Source organism: Gavialis gangeticus, unplaced genomic scaffold, assembly GCF_001723915.1.
Source record: "Gavialis gangeticus isolate Ggan-Ray unplaced genomic scaffold, GavGan_comp1, whole genome shotgun sequence".
Lineage (NCBI taxonomy): Eukaryota > Metazoa > Chordata > Crocodylia > Gavialidae > Gavialis > Gavialis gangeticus.
In genome coordinates, this window is record NW_017729025.1 from 14,988,672 (window position 1) to 15,004,818 (window position 16,147).

Consider the following 16,147-nt stretch of genomic DNA (forward strand, 5'->3'; position numbering starts at 1 on the left):
CCTGTGCTTCTAGCTTTTACTCAGCCATGTGGAGCTGGGAAGGATTTCTTTTTTCCTCCTGTGGTTATGGCTGTCATTTTTGGGTTTTTTTAACCTTTTTTTTTTCCCTTCAGAAATATTGTGTTGACTGCAGCCAAGGCTGGAGACTTGAATTGGGGTGTGTTGATGCCCTTGCTGGGAGTTGAAGCCCAGAGTTACCTGGCCTTGAGGTCTTGCTTCTCTGCTCTGTCAGGCCACATCTGAGATCAAGAAGGATTTTTGCCATATGACTTGCATGAACTGTAGATGCTGCTGCCTGTGTTGCCAGCCTCGGCTGTTTTCAAGGGGCTTCAGCCGAGCTGCAGATGTGTTACCTAAAGCCTGTTTCTGAGTAACCGTAGTGTGAACCTTTGCACATGTGACAACTAACCTGATCAGCAAGTAAAGGAAACCATTAAATAATTGAAGCACAAGGCCTGAAAGGAGATAACGGAAGACCATACATTAAATAATTCATATAAAGCTATGATATAATGTATCTTAAAATACTAATAGTAGTGACTGATGAAACCAAATGTATTAGATGTTATTTTGCTATGATAGATAATTTTTTGTTAAAAAGCTTAGATAAGTAAGCATTGTAAAAAACAAAAACAGCCTTGTCCGAGAAGACCATAAAGTAAGGTAAAGAAGAAACAGGAACAGCATTGCACAATGGGGAAGGAAAGGAGATAAGAAACCCTCCCTCTTTCCCAAGGTTATGAATCCCAACCAATTGACACAAGTGCAAGCCCACAAGTGATCTGGTTCAGTCCAGTTCCAAAAGTTTCAGTGAAACACAGAAATGCAAATAAATCCAATCGGAGATCATTTATTAAAATATTAAAACCAGCCATCTCTAAGTATTAGGCATTGGTTGGAGGAAATATGGAGAACTCGGCAAATTCAAGAAGACCTGCTACCAATCTGTGCGCCTCCCACCTCCCAAGTCTCCCAGCTGGCAGAGGTGGGACTCTATGTTGTGCTGTAGTGGATACATGGTTGTTTTCATGTTTTAAGGTGCGAGCAAATAAGGCTGGGCTGGAGACCTGTTTCTGCCTCTTTAGAAGTAACCTTGTTGGGTAGGCTACTGATAAATGTGGGCAACACCTGTCCCTCTGGAGGTGGGGGGCATAAGTCCTCTTTCATGGATCTCTTGACCATACTTTGACAACTACGTCTTGTCCTAGGAATGGCAGAACATTGTCCTCATCCCCCTGCTTTACCTGTGGTAGCTGACACAGGGACCCTCTCTATCCTGGCAAAGGCTCTCTGAAAAAAAGTCAATTACATTTAAGACAAGTCCACTTGTTTTCTTAAATATGCCAGTGTGATGAGATGATCCTCGTAATAGAGGGGAGAGAAACCAGCTTCTTGAAATCTGTATAGAAACTCCAAAAGTGTTTACCTGGACTGACACTTATGTGATCTTATTCCCACCATGACAGTTGCTTAAATCTGCTTTTTAAGGCACTTTTTTTAAATATAGCCCCTCGTTTTCTTTCTCCTGGGATGGATTCTGCCCGTTTTGAAAGAGCTTCAGCACCATTTCTGTTCTTTGCTGCTTGCTTTGAGCAGATCTATGCTTATCAGAACCTGCTGCCAAACTAAAGAATAAGTTATTTTAAAAGCGCCCAGCGCTGCGGCGCCTGCATTTGTATAAATGGTGAAATGTGCATCAGCGCTGAGAAAATAGCAGTGGCATGCTTTTGAACTAAAGCACATCAAGTGTGTTTTAGTTCAAAAGCGCACACCACCATTTTCTCCGCGCTGACGTGCATTTTGCCATTTATACAAATGTATGCAATGCAGCGCCAGGCACCTCAACTTGTGTGCAGAGCAGACTCGATTAACTGAGTCTGCTCTAACACACTGGTTCTCTGGCGCATTGGAGCAGACAAATGTATGTGTATAAATGCCCTTGCTTGTCTTGTTCTTATTTTTCTGTACTTCTGTCAAAAGAAAGAACCTCTTGTTAATCTCTTTTGGCCTTCATTAAATAGCTCTTCTCCCCTCTAATATGCCAGCTAAACTCTGATTGCTAGGAAAGATCTGGGCCCATTTTCTAATACTTCGAATAAGAAACGTAGAAGCCAACATTATCTTTAGCAAAAGCATCATTTATTATCACACAGTGGACAGAACCTTAAAAAAACCCCCAGGAAGGTAAGTGCCATTCAGGAAGTATTAAGAGTTGCGTTTCACGGTGAAGTGATCTTACAAATGATCTTACAAAACATCTCGTATTCATATCACAGTGTGTGTGACGCTGCCGAGAGTGATGTCCCCGGCAATGCAAAGCCTGGTGATTTCATTCAGGTTCCTCACCCGGTAGTTGTACTGCATCAAGTGAGCATCATTGACGGCCACCTTGAAATGATCTGTCTCACAAAGAATTTGGATCTGAAATTTGATTACGAAGCCGAGAGGTTAGTTTAAGACTAAAACTTTTATATCAAGGACTGAGTCTCAGATTATGGGGCCTATTAGCTCTAGCCTACTGTTTGGAATGAGAAATGGGTTCTTATTGGTAGAAAGCAGTTGCTATCTGAGTATGTTAAAACGAGTACTGCCATAGTAGGCATCTTGTACAAATGTTGCCTGCTTTTCTGGCAGCACTTCCATGAGGGTTCAGGAGCCCTTTCCTGCCAATACTATGTCCTTAGTCATCTTGAGACAGGCCAATGCTCTGCAAACAGCAGCACCTCCACCTTTTGTGGCCAAAGTCAAGCTGTGACCAAACACAAAACTATCCTATAGAAAATATTTCTTTACAAGCAGTTTTCTGTTAGCTGGTTTTCCTTCCCATCTACTGGGAGACTGCTGATATGAAACTTGTTTTATCAAGGTTCAAAGTCCTTGTAGATGCCCCGTTGAGCGCCAGCAGAGAGAATCGGTGTTGGTGGGGGCAGGGTAAAGAACCTGTTGAGAAAGTCATGGAAACAGCACACTGCACGAAGCTGCCAGTTCTTCCAAGATCTTGTCTGTGTGCCTCCGGACAAGTCACAGCAGCAGTTTTCTTTATAACCAGATTCATTGACTTTTTTTTTTTTAAAGTATCAAAGCCTTTGTAGCATTTTTTTTCCATTATGGACAATCCTGACCGTCTGCATCTTTCCTCTGGCTAACAAAATGATCAAGGGCCAAACAAGCTTCCTAATGCTGCCCTGCTAACACATCCGTATCTGAAGGTAAAACATAACCATAGACTGACAAGGTAGCTTACTGTTTGTACCCAGTTATTATTTAGAAAGCAGAGCAAAGGGCTAAATTACTATATTTTCTTGCATATAATGCTTGTGGCTTTACTATTCAAGCAGCTGAAGGAGACAATTGACTTATTAGGTCACTGTTCACTTTAGTCTTTCCTTTTTAATAGTCTTATCATTGCACTAATCAAGCTCACCTTTCTTCAGGCAATTTTGCTTTCTGATAGTCATTCCTGGTCTCTCACCTACTATTTTTTCAACTCTGAGGATTATAGCTCTTTTCAAAATCATCCATCCATCCATCCACAGAGCCCAGCCTTCAGCATTAGCTAGGGCTTCAGCTTTAGTTAAGTGGCAACGGGAGGGTATGTCAGCTGAAGATTACTCTACCCCTGCTCTATGAAGTCATAACTCTGGAAAAGTTTTTTTCATTCTGCCTTTTGAAAACAAGGTGCCTATTTGTTCTCTGTATGGGAGAAAAGATGGTACTATATTTAACTACTGAGAGCTAGAAAATGCACACGTAAACATGTTTTAGATCAAGGATGACTTGACTCAGATAAAGTTTACTTTTTACCTTAAAAGGTCTGCCAGCTTCAAATGGGAACATGGGTGCTGTTCTATCCTCCTTTCCCCAGTTATTCTGAAGCTTCGTGTTACAAACTATCACTTTTTTGTTGTCTTCATTGAAGCGGGGATTGAAGTGGAAGGCAACATCCTGCCCTTTCATGAAATCTATGTTAAATCTGCAAGAGACAAGAATGGAGCAGCTGCTCTATGCCATGGGACTGACTCTAGGCTTCTTCACAAAAAGTCACAGGAAGCGGAGGAGCCAATTAAAGCAAGCCCAGCCTTTCTGGATATGCTTATGCTATTACATGCTGCCTGAAACTAGAAGAGAAAGCCCCGTCTTGGAAGTTTGCTTTTGAATGTTGCTGCCAATTTCCAATCTAATAATCTTGGAAACTTGCTGCCTGGACGGCCTTAACACTGATGCTGAGACCGAGCAGATCAGGCATCCCAATGAACGCAGAACATGGTCTAAATGGTTTCAGCGAGTCTAGCTGGGGACTCCCACCTCGCCACTGTGTCTGTCTTACTGAGGAACCCCAGGGCCTTCCTCACTCCTGTTTGCATTTACAATGAGTTACTTTGAAAAGCTGCTGCTTCAAAGATGCGTCTGGTCATTTCTCAAGAACTGGATGTTGTGGTCCTACTGACAGATCCCTCCAAAGTGCCCCAAGATCTTTGGCAACTTGGGCCATCTTAATACACAGCACAGTGGAGGCCTGCTTGTTCTCTGAAGCAGAGACTAAGAGGAGGTTGGTCACTGCAGAGACTGTGTGGAAAATTCAGTTAATAAACACTGACTCAGAGTCACATGTGGGAGGCCCAGGTCACTTCCTTCTTCCTCAGCTGCAAGCTGGGTAGTAACTTGCTAGGACAGGCTAGTGGCAGAAGCAAGCACCACTTGGATTAGCTCAGCTGCAGTCCTTGGTAGGTGGAGGGGACAGAGGCAAGGCTCCTCCTTGATGTTTGTGACAGCTGAAAGCACCTGACAAATGGCATCTACTTCTGCACATATGAGCCTCATGCTCAGCCAGCCCATGCAAGGATAAAGAGAGTTATTTTGCTTTATGTTCCTGCCTGGGCATGTGGTGCAAGCCACAGTGCGCTCCTGGTTAACCCTCCCCAGTTTGCTTAGTCCCTGCTGCAAGGCACCTGCTTCAGCTTTCCTTTTACCTGTCTGGCTTCGGGTTCATCATGCCTGTGATCGTGATGAGCAAACGAGGCACCAGTCCTGTCTGCAAGGGGAGCTCGAAGGGGACTTTCTGTGAAAGAGCACAAGTGTGGTTTTGTTAGTGAGAAACAGCCACAAAGTTGGCACTTGAGAGCACTGGCTTCCTCCGTGGGTGTTTGCATATGCATGAGGTGATGGTGATCCTAGCAACGCACCTGGAGATTGCCAGTCATTAGGCTCTTATTCCTGCAGGTAAGGTATCCCTGAGCCTCTGTGTACACAGCTGAAATTACTGTGATGCTGCCTGAAGGTGCATCTATTACCCGTGCTTTAGACCAGGGCGGGCCAACTTCGCTGGGGCTGGAGCTGGCACTGGCGCCCCCTGAGCTACAGGCCACACTGCACCTGCACATCCAGGGCCAGGTTAACCCTTTAGTGGTTAACCCCCCCTCCCTGCAGCTTAGGGCCCTATGCATGTGCCTAGTTTGCCTATGTGTTAATCTGGCCCTATACACACCCCACTTCACCAAGGGTGTGCAACCCCCTACACTACAGGTGTGTGTGCAGCCCTCCCCTGCCCTGCCAATGTCCTCTGCCAATGCACCCCACAGCCAGTCTCCCTTGACTCTGTCTCTAGGGATAGAGGTCAGGTAGCACAAGTCAGAGAGAGGAAGAGGATCCCTGAGGTCCTGGCAGGTGGCAGAGTGCTTGGGGGAGTACTGCCTGGACTGTGTGGGCCACATGTTATCCCCTTGGCAGCTGCATGCGGCCTGCAGGCTGTTAGGTTCTTGCAGCTGAGTCCATCTCTAACAGCTCCATCCTCCGCAGTGAGGTTCTTCAGAGCCTTTCACGCTCCCCTGCGGTGGTGCTCCAAGGGGGTGGCAGCCTTTCACGCTCCTGCTCCAAGGGGGTGGCAGCCTGAGCACTCGCAACTCTCTGGGAGGGCACCCTGCACATCCTGCACTTGCAGGATTTAACCCCTGTGCTTCTCATTCCAGGCCCCACTGTAGTTTCAGCGAGTCAGGTGCCTCGACTCCAGCTATTATGTTGGCAACGGCCTAAAGACAAAAGCAAGTGCATCACATAGCTCTCACCAATGCGGTGTCCCTTGGCTGTGTGGGAGGTCCTGACCCAGGTCCACTTTGGGGTGCAGTAGGAGGTGCTGCTGGCCCACTCGGTGGTTGTCCAGGGGCAGGAAATGTGCCAGGTCCCATGGGTGCTCCAGGATATGCCCCTGGAGCACCAGGAAATGCTCCTGGGCCTGCTGGTGCGCCAGGATAGGCCCCTGGTGCACCAGGATAGGCCCCTGGTACGCCAGGATAGGCCCCTGGTACGCCAGCATAGGCCCCTGGTACGCCAGCATAGGCCCCTGGTGCGCCAGGATAGGCCCCTGGTGCGCCAGGATAGGCCCCTGGTGCGCCAGGATAAGGCCCCGGGAAAGCCCCAGGATACCCTGGGAATGCTCCGGGACCTGAAGGTTGGTTTCCCCAGGGACCAGGAGGCCAGGCTGGGTTTGGAGGCGCATTCGGGTTTGGGTTTGGATTCCCAGATCCAGCCAAGGCATCGGATAACTGGCAGGGAGAAGAAAAGAAAGAAGGCATTAGCTCTGCCATTGCTCCAGCAGCCTCAGCAATCTATGCAAGTCTTCCCTGGGCTTCCCTGGGACCAGAATCAGGATAGCAGCCAGCCTGTGCTCTGCCGCCTTTCTATTAAGGTCTGATCCAAAGCCCGCTATAGCAAGCAGGAAGCTTTTTACTACATGTGGGGAGCGTTTTTGTTGGGAACAACAGCGGAGGAGAAAGACCTCATTACACAAGTCAAGAGATGACTGAGCCACTCATGCTAGGCAGACCCAAGAAAAGCAAAGGGAATTCTAGGCTGCATCAGGCAAAATCTTTCCAGCAGAGACGGGGAAATCCCAGTGGCTAGCAACACCTCATAGAAACACAGGCCAAAAAAAAGAAGGCATCCTGGGTCACTGGATCTAGTCCCCTGCAGCTGCAGAGAGCTATTTATCCAAGGAGTCCTAGAAATCATCCACTCCGACCCCCACTTGCCACAACCACAAAGCATCGGGGGACAGGAAAAAAAACACATCCCATGCTGCAAAGACAGGTACGCCCCTTCCCTCTGCCCACAATCTTTGCCAACCCAACTAGAGGGAAAAATTCTCTCTTGCCCTTAGATCTGGAGATCAGTTTGACCCTGAGTGGAAGAGCAAGGCTGTCCACTAGGAACTTGAGTATCACCTGCTGGAGCACTGTGCACCGTCCTGCTCGTGCATGTTCACCAAAAGGGAATTCAAATGGAAGCAGTGCAGCGAAGGGCCGCTGGGATCATAGGGAAGTCGGGCTGCAAGGGAGCTAGCTCGCAGGGTCATCTAGTCCAGCCCCTGCTCAGGGCAGCATCATCCCTGGCTAAACCATCCCAGCCATATGTCTGTCCAACTAACTCGTGAAAATTTCCAGGGACAGTGATTTCACAGCTTCCCTAGGTAGCCTGTTCCAGGATGATCAGGGGAGTTGAGAACCTGCCTTACAAGAGGATACCAGAAGCACTTGGCATTTTTGCCTAGCGTGAGGCAGGAGGTAAACACCTGAGCCAGAGAAGAGCTATTTAAGCTGAAGGATAGCGCTGGCACAAGGACAACTGGGTGTAAACTGTACATGAATAAATGCATGCTGGAAACTGGGAGATGGTTTCTAAATGGGAGAGTGAGATTCTGGAACAGCCGCCCGGCAGGAGTAGCGAGGGCAAAAAGAAAATCAGAAAAAACCCCCCCAATTAACAGCATTAAGTGGAAGGCAGATACATTTATGAAAAGGACTGTGATGTGGTTGTCATGAGGGAAGAAGACTAAACTAAATGATCCTAGCGCTCCCTGCCCCAAATTGGTGAAATGGACTCCAGTGAGCTTTAAAAAGCCTGTTTTTCCTTTTGCTTTCCCCCCTGCCCCCCAATTTCTGTAGGCAGCGAGCAGGGGTATAGGTTGTAGCTAAGGACATAGGCAGATAAGGTTCTTTGGGTAAATCAGTTCGAATAGTTGGTCTAATAAAAGACACCAGATTTACCCAAAGCACCTTGTCTACCCATGGGCAGTGAGCACCCATTTGTGCCCAACCTGACATTTCCAGAAAGCAATGTTAAGCAATAAATATCCAGACAAAAAGCTGAGCAATCTTGATGCGGTGCATGCTGATTTTCATGATACATTCTCCATACAAAGATCTCTGTTTTAATACAATGAAGAGAGGTGCCATCAAGCTCCCCTTGCAGGCGGGACTGGTGCCTCACTTGGTCTATGGTGAAGCCAAAGGCACACGGGTGAAAGGAAAGCCGAAGCAGCTTCCTTGCTTCAGGAGCTAAATGAACTGGGGAGGGTTAACCAGGAGCAAGCTGGGGCTTGCACTCCACACCCAGGCTGGAGCACAAAGCAATGCAATGTTGGCTGAAATGGACTTAAAGAAAAAAGTGAGGACTTACATTAAAACCGTCTGCCATTTTCCTGAAATAAAGACAAAAGAGCAAAGTTAAATGGTTACATTTAACACATTCTGCTTGCAATGGGAAATCTGCATTTTGCATTCTTACAGCCATGCTCAAAAGGTGGTCAAAATAATAGATTCCCATTTGTCTTGCTTGCCAGCTCAAATTAATGGACTTTCTCACATAAAAACACATGCTTTCCCCTCAAAAACATGCAGAGGAAAATTGGAGTGCTTGTTCTACGTGAGGAAAAGGGCTCCTCACAGGTCTGGAAATTGGGTGGGGGTGTGTTGAGCAGTGGAAACATGAATTGCCAGGGGGTTGGGTGCCATGGCAATTAACACTGCCACTGTTCCCTTCCCAGCCTCACTCCCACCCCCAGCCACCCGATTTCCAGAACTGTAGGGAGTCCTCGCTCCCCAACCAGATCAGGCTGGCACATGGGGTCGGTCTGCAGCTGAGGCACTGCGCCTGACCTGGCACATCACCCCAAACCCATTATTGACCTATGTGCTGGCTCTGGAGCCACTCGCTGGGTTGGGCTCCCATGTCTGCCCCCGAAGCCGGCAGGCCAGGTCGGGTCCCAGCCCCTAGCTCTGGTGTGCAACTCCCAGTCTGAGACTGCCGACCTTTGGTACTCAACTTGTATTCCAAGGTAAATCTTTTTTCCTCCGTGGGGTTTTCCAAAAGCAGGGTGCAGGTTATATTTGGTGGCGTTTATGTGGGAAAATATGGTATCACTGCTGCCAGTAGCATAGACAAGTGTTGTCTGTTAGCTACACCAGAGGGGTACGGCAGCTGTAAGAAAGCCTGCTACCCAGTGTTCAGTGGGGAAAGTACAATCCATTTGCAGATAAGAACATAGCTGCCCATCATATGTGGTGCTACATGCTGTTGCATACACCAAAATTTTAAATTAATACCTCCTTATATAGTCAAATATTACATTTTCGCTTGTTCTGCTCAAATGGGTGAGTATTTAGAGCAGTGAGAGACAGCTGTAGTTAAGTCTTGGAATCACAAAAACAGAGAAAATGAGGGTGCGAAGGGACCTTAGGAGGTCACATCTAGTCCAAACCCCAGCTCAAAGCAGGACCAGCCCCAACTACATCATCCCAGCCAAGGCTTTGTCTACCTGGGCCTTAAAAACCTCCAGGGATGGAGCTTCCACCACCTCTCTGGGTAGCCTGTTCCAGTGCTTTATCATCCTCCTAGTGAGAGAGTTTTTCCTAATATCCAACATAAACTTCCCTTGCTGCAACTTGAGCCCATTGCTCCTTGTTGTCATCTGCCTCTACTGAGAACAATTCAGCTCCAGCCTCTTTCAAACCCCCCTTCAGGGAGCTGAAGGCTGCTATTAAATCCCCCCTCAGTCTTCTCTTCTGCAGACTAAATAATCCCAGTTCTCTCAGCCTGTCCTTATAAATCATGTGCCCTTGAACCATTTTCATGGCCCTCCGCTGCTCTTTTTTACTGGGGGAGCAGAGTTCAGAGATCCCCCTGGTCCAGAGGAAACAGCTGGAGCTTTGTTTGCTTCCTAGCCCTGTGGGTCCCAACCTAGCACAGTGCTTAAATACACACTTAATTTTAATCCCGTGTGGGCCCATAGAAGGGAATGATCCTCTTTCTAGTAGTAAAATTGAATAAGTGCAGACGAGGTGTTGGATCAGGGTGTTCCAAAGAGCTGTCAAATGCGCATTGAACAAAGAGTGAAACAGTAAAATGTCCCCCCAAACACCCCCCCCAATGCCTCCATAGTCAACTAAGGCTTTACTTCCAGCTGTCCCAGATATACCACTTCCATCCAAACCTTTCTTGCAGTTGAAAGCATCAGCTGGTGGTGGTGGGTGGGGGGCAGAGGGTTTTACATACCCCTTGTAACACAGGTTCGAAGCCACAGAGTGGTTTCAAAACTCAGACTAGAACCAGAACCATACATAGACAACAAATGTGTGCCCTTAATATCTCAGTGCTCAGCATAACAGATTGTAAGAAACAAGAAAGGCCAGGTCTTGGCACACTCCAAGAGGCCTGCAGTGGAAGGGGAGGAAAAGCAGGGAGAAAGTTGTGTATCCTTTTCTTCCAAGCTTGATCAGATCTTCTGGCCCTTTTGCTCTGTGAGGAACTCTGCAGTCACTCCTGAGTGCATCTTTCTTAAAGGAGGCAAAACACTGTGCTATTGAGGGTGTGGTGCTCCAGAGGAAACCCAGCTCTGCACCGGACCACCCAGGAGGAGGTAAACTGGGGATACTTCCTTCAATTTTCCATGTGTTTTGTAGATCCCAAGATGCTGTTCGTGCAAAAGTGATGTGCCAGTAGGGCCAAAAGAGATGGTAAGCAGCACGCAGGCCTTGTGTTGGCTGCCTGTGCCTGGGAAGAATTGCTGTTCTTTTTGGGAGGATGCGGCAAGATACACTCTTTTAATTGGTCTCTTCCAAGATCCCCCTCTTGCCCCTCTACCCCAAGCAAGGCATTGGTGAGGATTTTTACAAGCTCACAAAGGCCACAAACTCTGCTCTTTCTGCCTTTGGTAATAAAGATTCTGCAGCCAGAAATTAGGTGACTTGATTGCTGGCTGCTTCCAGCAATCCCAGTCAGGTTCTTTATAGTCATGTAAGTAAAGCAAGGTCCCTGCCTGGTAAAACTGCAAGCATCTAAGGCACCGGTCAGCAACCTACTGCCTGCAGGCTGGATCTGGCCTGTGGCATTTGGCAACAGGGGACCATGATGGCAGAGGCTTTGCTGCTTGGCAGGAAGAAACTGCTGATGGTGGTGGGCAGGTCCCGGTGATGGCCCACCTTGGACTTGAGTTAGACTATTCTGGCCTACAGCTGAAAAATACTCTAAAAAACTGGTCTAAAATATAGACACAGGGGTAAGAATAGACAATAAAGGTGCACTGATACATCGGTCGCCTATTGGATTGGCACTGATAAAAGGAAAATTAATATTATCGGATATCAGCTTTTTTTGCCCACTGTAGGTGATAATGTCACCGATAAATATAATGTGCCTTCTGGCCGGGCCCCTGGACCCCGTGTACGTGCATGCAGCAGCCATGCACATGGCCAGCAATACAGCTGGGCAGTGTGGACAGCAGTGCCCTGCAGGTAAGTCTGTGGAGGGGGAACAGAAGAGGTGGGGGGGGGGGCAGATTGAGGCCCCCACAGTGGGGGAGGGAGTGGTGCAGGGGCAGGGGATGCTGCCTAGTCAGGGCAGTGAATGGGACCCTGGTGCTGGAACAGTCAAAGGGATGGAGCTGTGGGTGGCTTGTCCGGGGGTGTGGAGGGGGGGCAGCTCCCTGCCACTGCATGTACCCCCGGGAGAGGCATGGGGGGGGCATGTCCCCCCCCGATTTGTGCAAGGGGTGGAGGTGGGCTGCCCGCTGTTGGCTCAGGGCCAGGGGTAGCTCCAGCCTCTTCCCAGTGTGTGGGGGCTGGGCTCAGAGTGGGTGGCAGCAGAGCAGGCTCAGCTGTGCAGGGCAGGTGGCAGAGCTGAGTAGGGTGCGTATGGGGGGCTAAGACACATTTTGGGCTGGCTATATCCCCCCCAAACCCCGCCCCTGCTCGGGGAACTCTACTCTATTGCTTTCCCTTGGGAGCCCCACGTGGGCTACACATCCCCTGCCTGCCCTGAAGTGGGGGGTGCTCCCAAGGGAACGGCAACAGAGTAGAGTGCCCCAAGCAGTGGCGGGGTTTGGGGGGGATATAGCCAGCCCAAAATGTGTCTTAGCCCCCCATACGCCACCCCTCTCAGCACTGCTGCCCACTGGCCTGCCCTGCACAGCTGAGCCTATGCTGCTCCCACCCACTCTGAGCCCAGCCCCCCCACTGGGAAGAGGCTGGCACCACCCCTGGCCCTGATCCTACAGTGGGCAGCTTGACCTGCAAACAAATCTAGGAGGGGCCATGCCCCCCATGCCTCCACCTGGGGTGCACACAGGGGCAGGGACCTGTCCCCCTTCCTTCCCTCCACACCCCTGGATGAGCCAACTGCAGTTCCATCCTGCTACCTGTCCCAGCCCCAGGGTCGCATTCACTGCCCTGGCTGGGCAGTGCCCCCAGTCCCAGGCCCTGCCCCACTCCCTCCCTCACTGTGGGGGCCTCAACCTGCACCCCCCCCATACCCTTTCCCTCCCCCACACCCGTTCCCTCCACAGACTTACCTGCAGGGCACTACTCTCCCTGCCGCCCAGCTGTTCTCCTCTAAAGAAGTTATCAAACTGGTATCAGCCGATATGGCTGGTTAATAATCAGCTATCAGTATAGGCCAAGGAAATGTTTATCGGTGCACACCTATTAGACACTGTGCAAGAAGAAATCAGCTTAGTGCATTACCTGTTAGCTGGCTAGAGGGTCTTGCCCCTCCACTCAGGATCTGACTGATCACCATATTTGGGGTCAGGAAGGAATTTTATCAGAGGTGCACTGATTTATATTGGTCCATATCAGATTGGCACCAATAAAAGGAAAATTGACTTTACTGGCAATCGGCTTTTTTTGGCTGGTATAGCTGATAATATCACTGATAAATGCCATTTGTATACACGCAGCTGCAGCGTGCACGTGGCCAGGCATGCAGCCTGGAAGCTTGGAGAACAGCATCCAGCTGGTAAGTTTGTGGCGGGGTGAGGAAGGGGCATGGTGGGGACAGATTGAAGCCCCCATGGTAAGAGAGGGAGGGAGCGGGGCTGAGGCAGGGGCTGCCCAGCTGGGGAGGGGCAGGTCATGGAGTGCAGCAACAGTTGGAGTGTGTGGGGGGGCTGGGAGGGGGCAGCTCCCTACTGCAGCACATACCCCAGGGGAGGCATGGGGGGCATGTGCCCTCTGGATTTGTGCACAGGGTGAGGGTGGGTTTCCTGCTGTGTGCTCAGGGGTAGAGGCTGTGCCAGCCTCTTCCTGGCAGGGTGGGGCTGGGTCAGGGCTGTGCTCAGGGCGGGTGGCAGCAGCGCTGGAAGGAGGGCTACGGGGTGGGGGACACATGCTACGGTGAATTTTGGGGTGACAGTAACCTATCCTATAGCCCCCCTCCCAGTACAACCACCTGCCACCTCGCCTGCCCCAAACACAGCCCCAGCCCAGGCCCTCTGCTGGGAAGAGGCCAATGCAGCCTCTGGCTCCAAGCCTGCAGCAGGCAGCTTGCCCTTGCCCCGTGTACAAATCCAGGGGATACATACCCCTGTGTCTCCCCTGGGGGTATGCACAGCGGCAGAGAGCCAAACCACCCTCTGCATTCCCCTACGCCCCATGGGTGGCTCCATCCCGCACCCTGCCTCAGCTGGGCAGTGCCTACCCTTGCCCCAGCCCCACTTCACCATGAAGGTCTCTATGTGTCCCCTCCATGCCCCTCCCTCCCCCCCCCGACTTACCAGCCGATGCTGCTCTCCAAGCTGTCAAGCTGCATACAGGCTATCATATTGGTATTGGCTGATATGGCTGATTAATGACCAGCCATCAGTATCAGCCCCAAAAAATCTTTATTGGTGCACCCCTAAATTTTACCCATGGTCAGATTGGTACAGACCAATGGGGTGGGGTGGGGAGGAGGTTGCCTTTCTCTGTAGTGGAGGTCATGGCTCTCTTGTGTATTTTAACAGTGTTTGAAGCAACGGGACATTGGCCACCATCATCCCCCTGCTTTACCGGTGGCAGGTTAGGGTGTTATGTCTTGTGGTTGTGTCAGGGTTGACCGTGTAGTTTTGCCAGTAGGTCAGACAAGAATTTATCTGGGATGGTTTCGATAGGGTTGATCCTGTCTCAGTCAGGGAGTTGGTCTAGATGTGACCCCTGGAGGTCCCTTCCAGCCCAACTATTCTATGATTGGGCAGAAAAGAACACAGTTCACTCCTCTGCCAGCAGCTTGCAGGGACCTCTGCAGTGCTAAACTTTAGAAAATTTGAATATAGCTGAGTGGGAAATCTGACCTGGACACCCACAAGCGTTGTGCAAAAAAAAGTGCCATTTTACATCCTTCTTTCCCATCAGCAACTGCACTGTAAGGAGCACGACTGTTTTGGTTTAGTCAGTCATTTAGACACACACGTTTTCATTTTTCATTTGGCACGCGAGTGGTTGTGACGCTTATTCCAGGATAAATCAGAGAAAAACAAGCTGCTCAGGGACCATCCATCTCCCATCCTCCACAGCGTTCTCCTAGCAAACATTTCAACATTTGTAGCAAAAAAACAGCTGAGAGTCTCTGGAGCCTGGAGTAAAAACCACAAACTATGCAGAAATGTTTTTCTTTCTTCCTTTTTTTTTTAAAAGAGGCAGAGCCATCACAGAGAACACATTTTATGCAGTTGAGGGTGTGGCACAAGTATGAGTCAGAACTTCAGAAGCTTCAGTCAAGTGCTTCCTCCCTGCAGTACTAGCAAACAAACTCGAGATATGCTCGGTATAGTGTACTCTGGCCTGCACAATCCTCTCCTCTCCTCTGTGCTTTTCATCAGTAGGTCTCAAAGTAGGGTAAGCATCATTGTTCCCACTTTACAGACAGGGACACTGAGGCTAGGGACAGAAGTTACACATAAACCGGTTTAAGTGATCAGAAACTGGTTTAAACTTGTAACAAAAAGAAGTTCAGTGCATGTAATTCAGTTTCAAAATGGCTGAAACTGGTTTGAGATAAACCTGGTTGAATGCAGTATCACACGTAACGGATTTGGGTCAAACCGGTTTATGAAACTTCTGTCCCAGACCCCTTCCTGGTTCAATTTAAATCACAGTCCCGTAGCACCCCAACATGCTTTGCAGCCCTGGGCTGGACTGTGAGGTCTGCTCCAGAGAGCGGGGCTGGCCCCACCCCTCTACTCCCTAGCTGGAGCAGTGAGGCTGGGTGACAAGGGGGTGGAGGTGGCACAAGCCTGGTTGGGGATGCAGCCCAGTCTGCGGGGCGGGGGGGTGGGGGGGAGACTGGCCCCCCAGGCAAACCCCAGCTGGGGTCTGGGGCCAGGGAGTGGGGTTAAATGCCCCTTCCCCTGCTTAAACTTCCTGCAGGCTGCAACTGTGGACTACAAATCCCAGAGGTACCTGGAAGCAGGAAGAGGAAGTGATGAGAACCCTGCAGAGTCCTGCTGCTGTAAGTCTAAACTGCAAATCCCAGGGCCCTGGGGGACAGCAGGAAGAGGAAGTGAACACACAATCCATGCTAGTTACATGCCAGAAAGCCATGCTGTAGCTCCCCCTGGCTTCTGGCCTTAGCCACTGCAGCTGCATTTTCTAAATCAAAAGTGAATGTCTGTCCAGCTGTTTCTCAGTTTAATCTCTGCATTTTAGACTAAACTACAAAGACTGAATCAATTCAGCCTCAGGCTCTTTGACTGTTTGTATTTAGTGCATTCTGATTCCTAATCCTGTCCTCCAGAATGCCTTCAACTCTACCCAAATAGATGTCATCTACAAACTTGTTCATTTTGAACTCAGTCCTAACCTCCAACACATTATGAAAATTTTAAACAGTAATGGACCCAGGACAGACCTCTGGGAAAATCCATTCAAAATCTCCTAATTAGATATGAAGCTATTGATGACTACTCATTGAGCAGTTATGTATCTACCATACAGCACTTCAATAAAGGTCTGATCCAAAATCCCATGAAGTCATTTCAGTGACTTAAAAAAGTTTTAAATCAGTCTCTTAATCCTTCTGCTTGATTTTCCTTGCCTTCCATATCAAATGTAAATGAAAGCCC

At 49.3% G+C, this 16,147-nt stretch overlaps 1 protein-coding gene across 1 annotated transcript in view; it reads right to left on the bottom strand.

The window, feature by feature from the left end:
- Positions 1-2,121: 2,121 nt before the first annotated feature.
- Positions 2,122-16,147, bottom strand: part of LGALS3 (galectin 3) — a 29,913-nt gene continuing 15,887 nt past the window's right edge. Inside the window, exons 2-6 of the mRNA XM_019518436.1 lie at positions 8,452-8,473; positions 6,063-6,539; positions 4,971-5,059; positions 3,805-3,973; positions 2,122-2,421 (exon numbers count right to left, since the gene is read on the bottom strand). Of these exons, the coding sequence (XP_019373981.1) occupies positions 2,266-2,421; positions 3,805-3,973; positions 4,971-5,059; positions 6,063-6,539; positions 8,452-8,469 (909 nt within the window). The 5' untranslated portion in view covers positions 8,470-8,473 and the 3' untranslated portion in view covers positions 2,122-2,265. The remainder of the gene's footprint in view (positions 2,422-3,804; positions 3,974-4,970; positions 5,060-6,062; positions 6,540-8,451; positions 8,474-16,147) is intronic.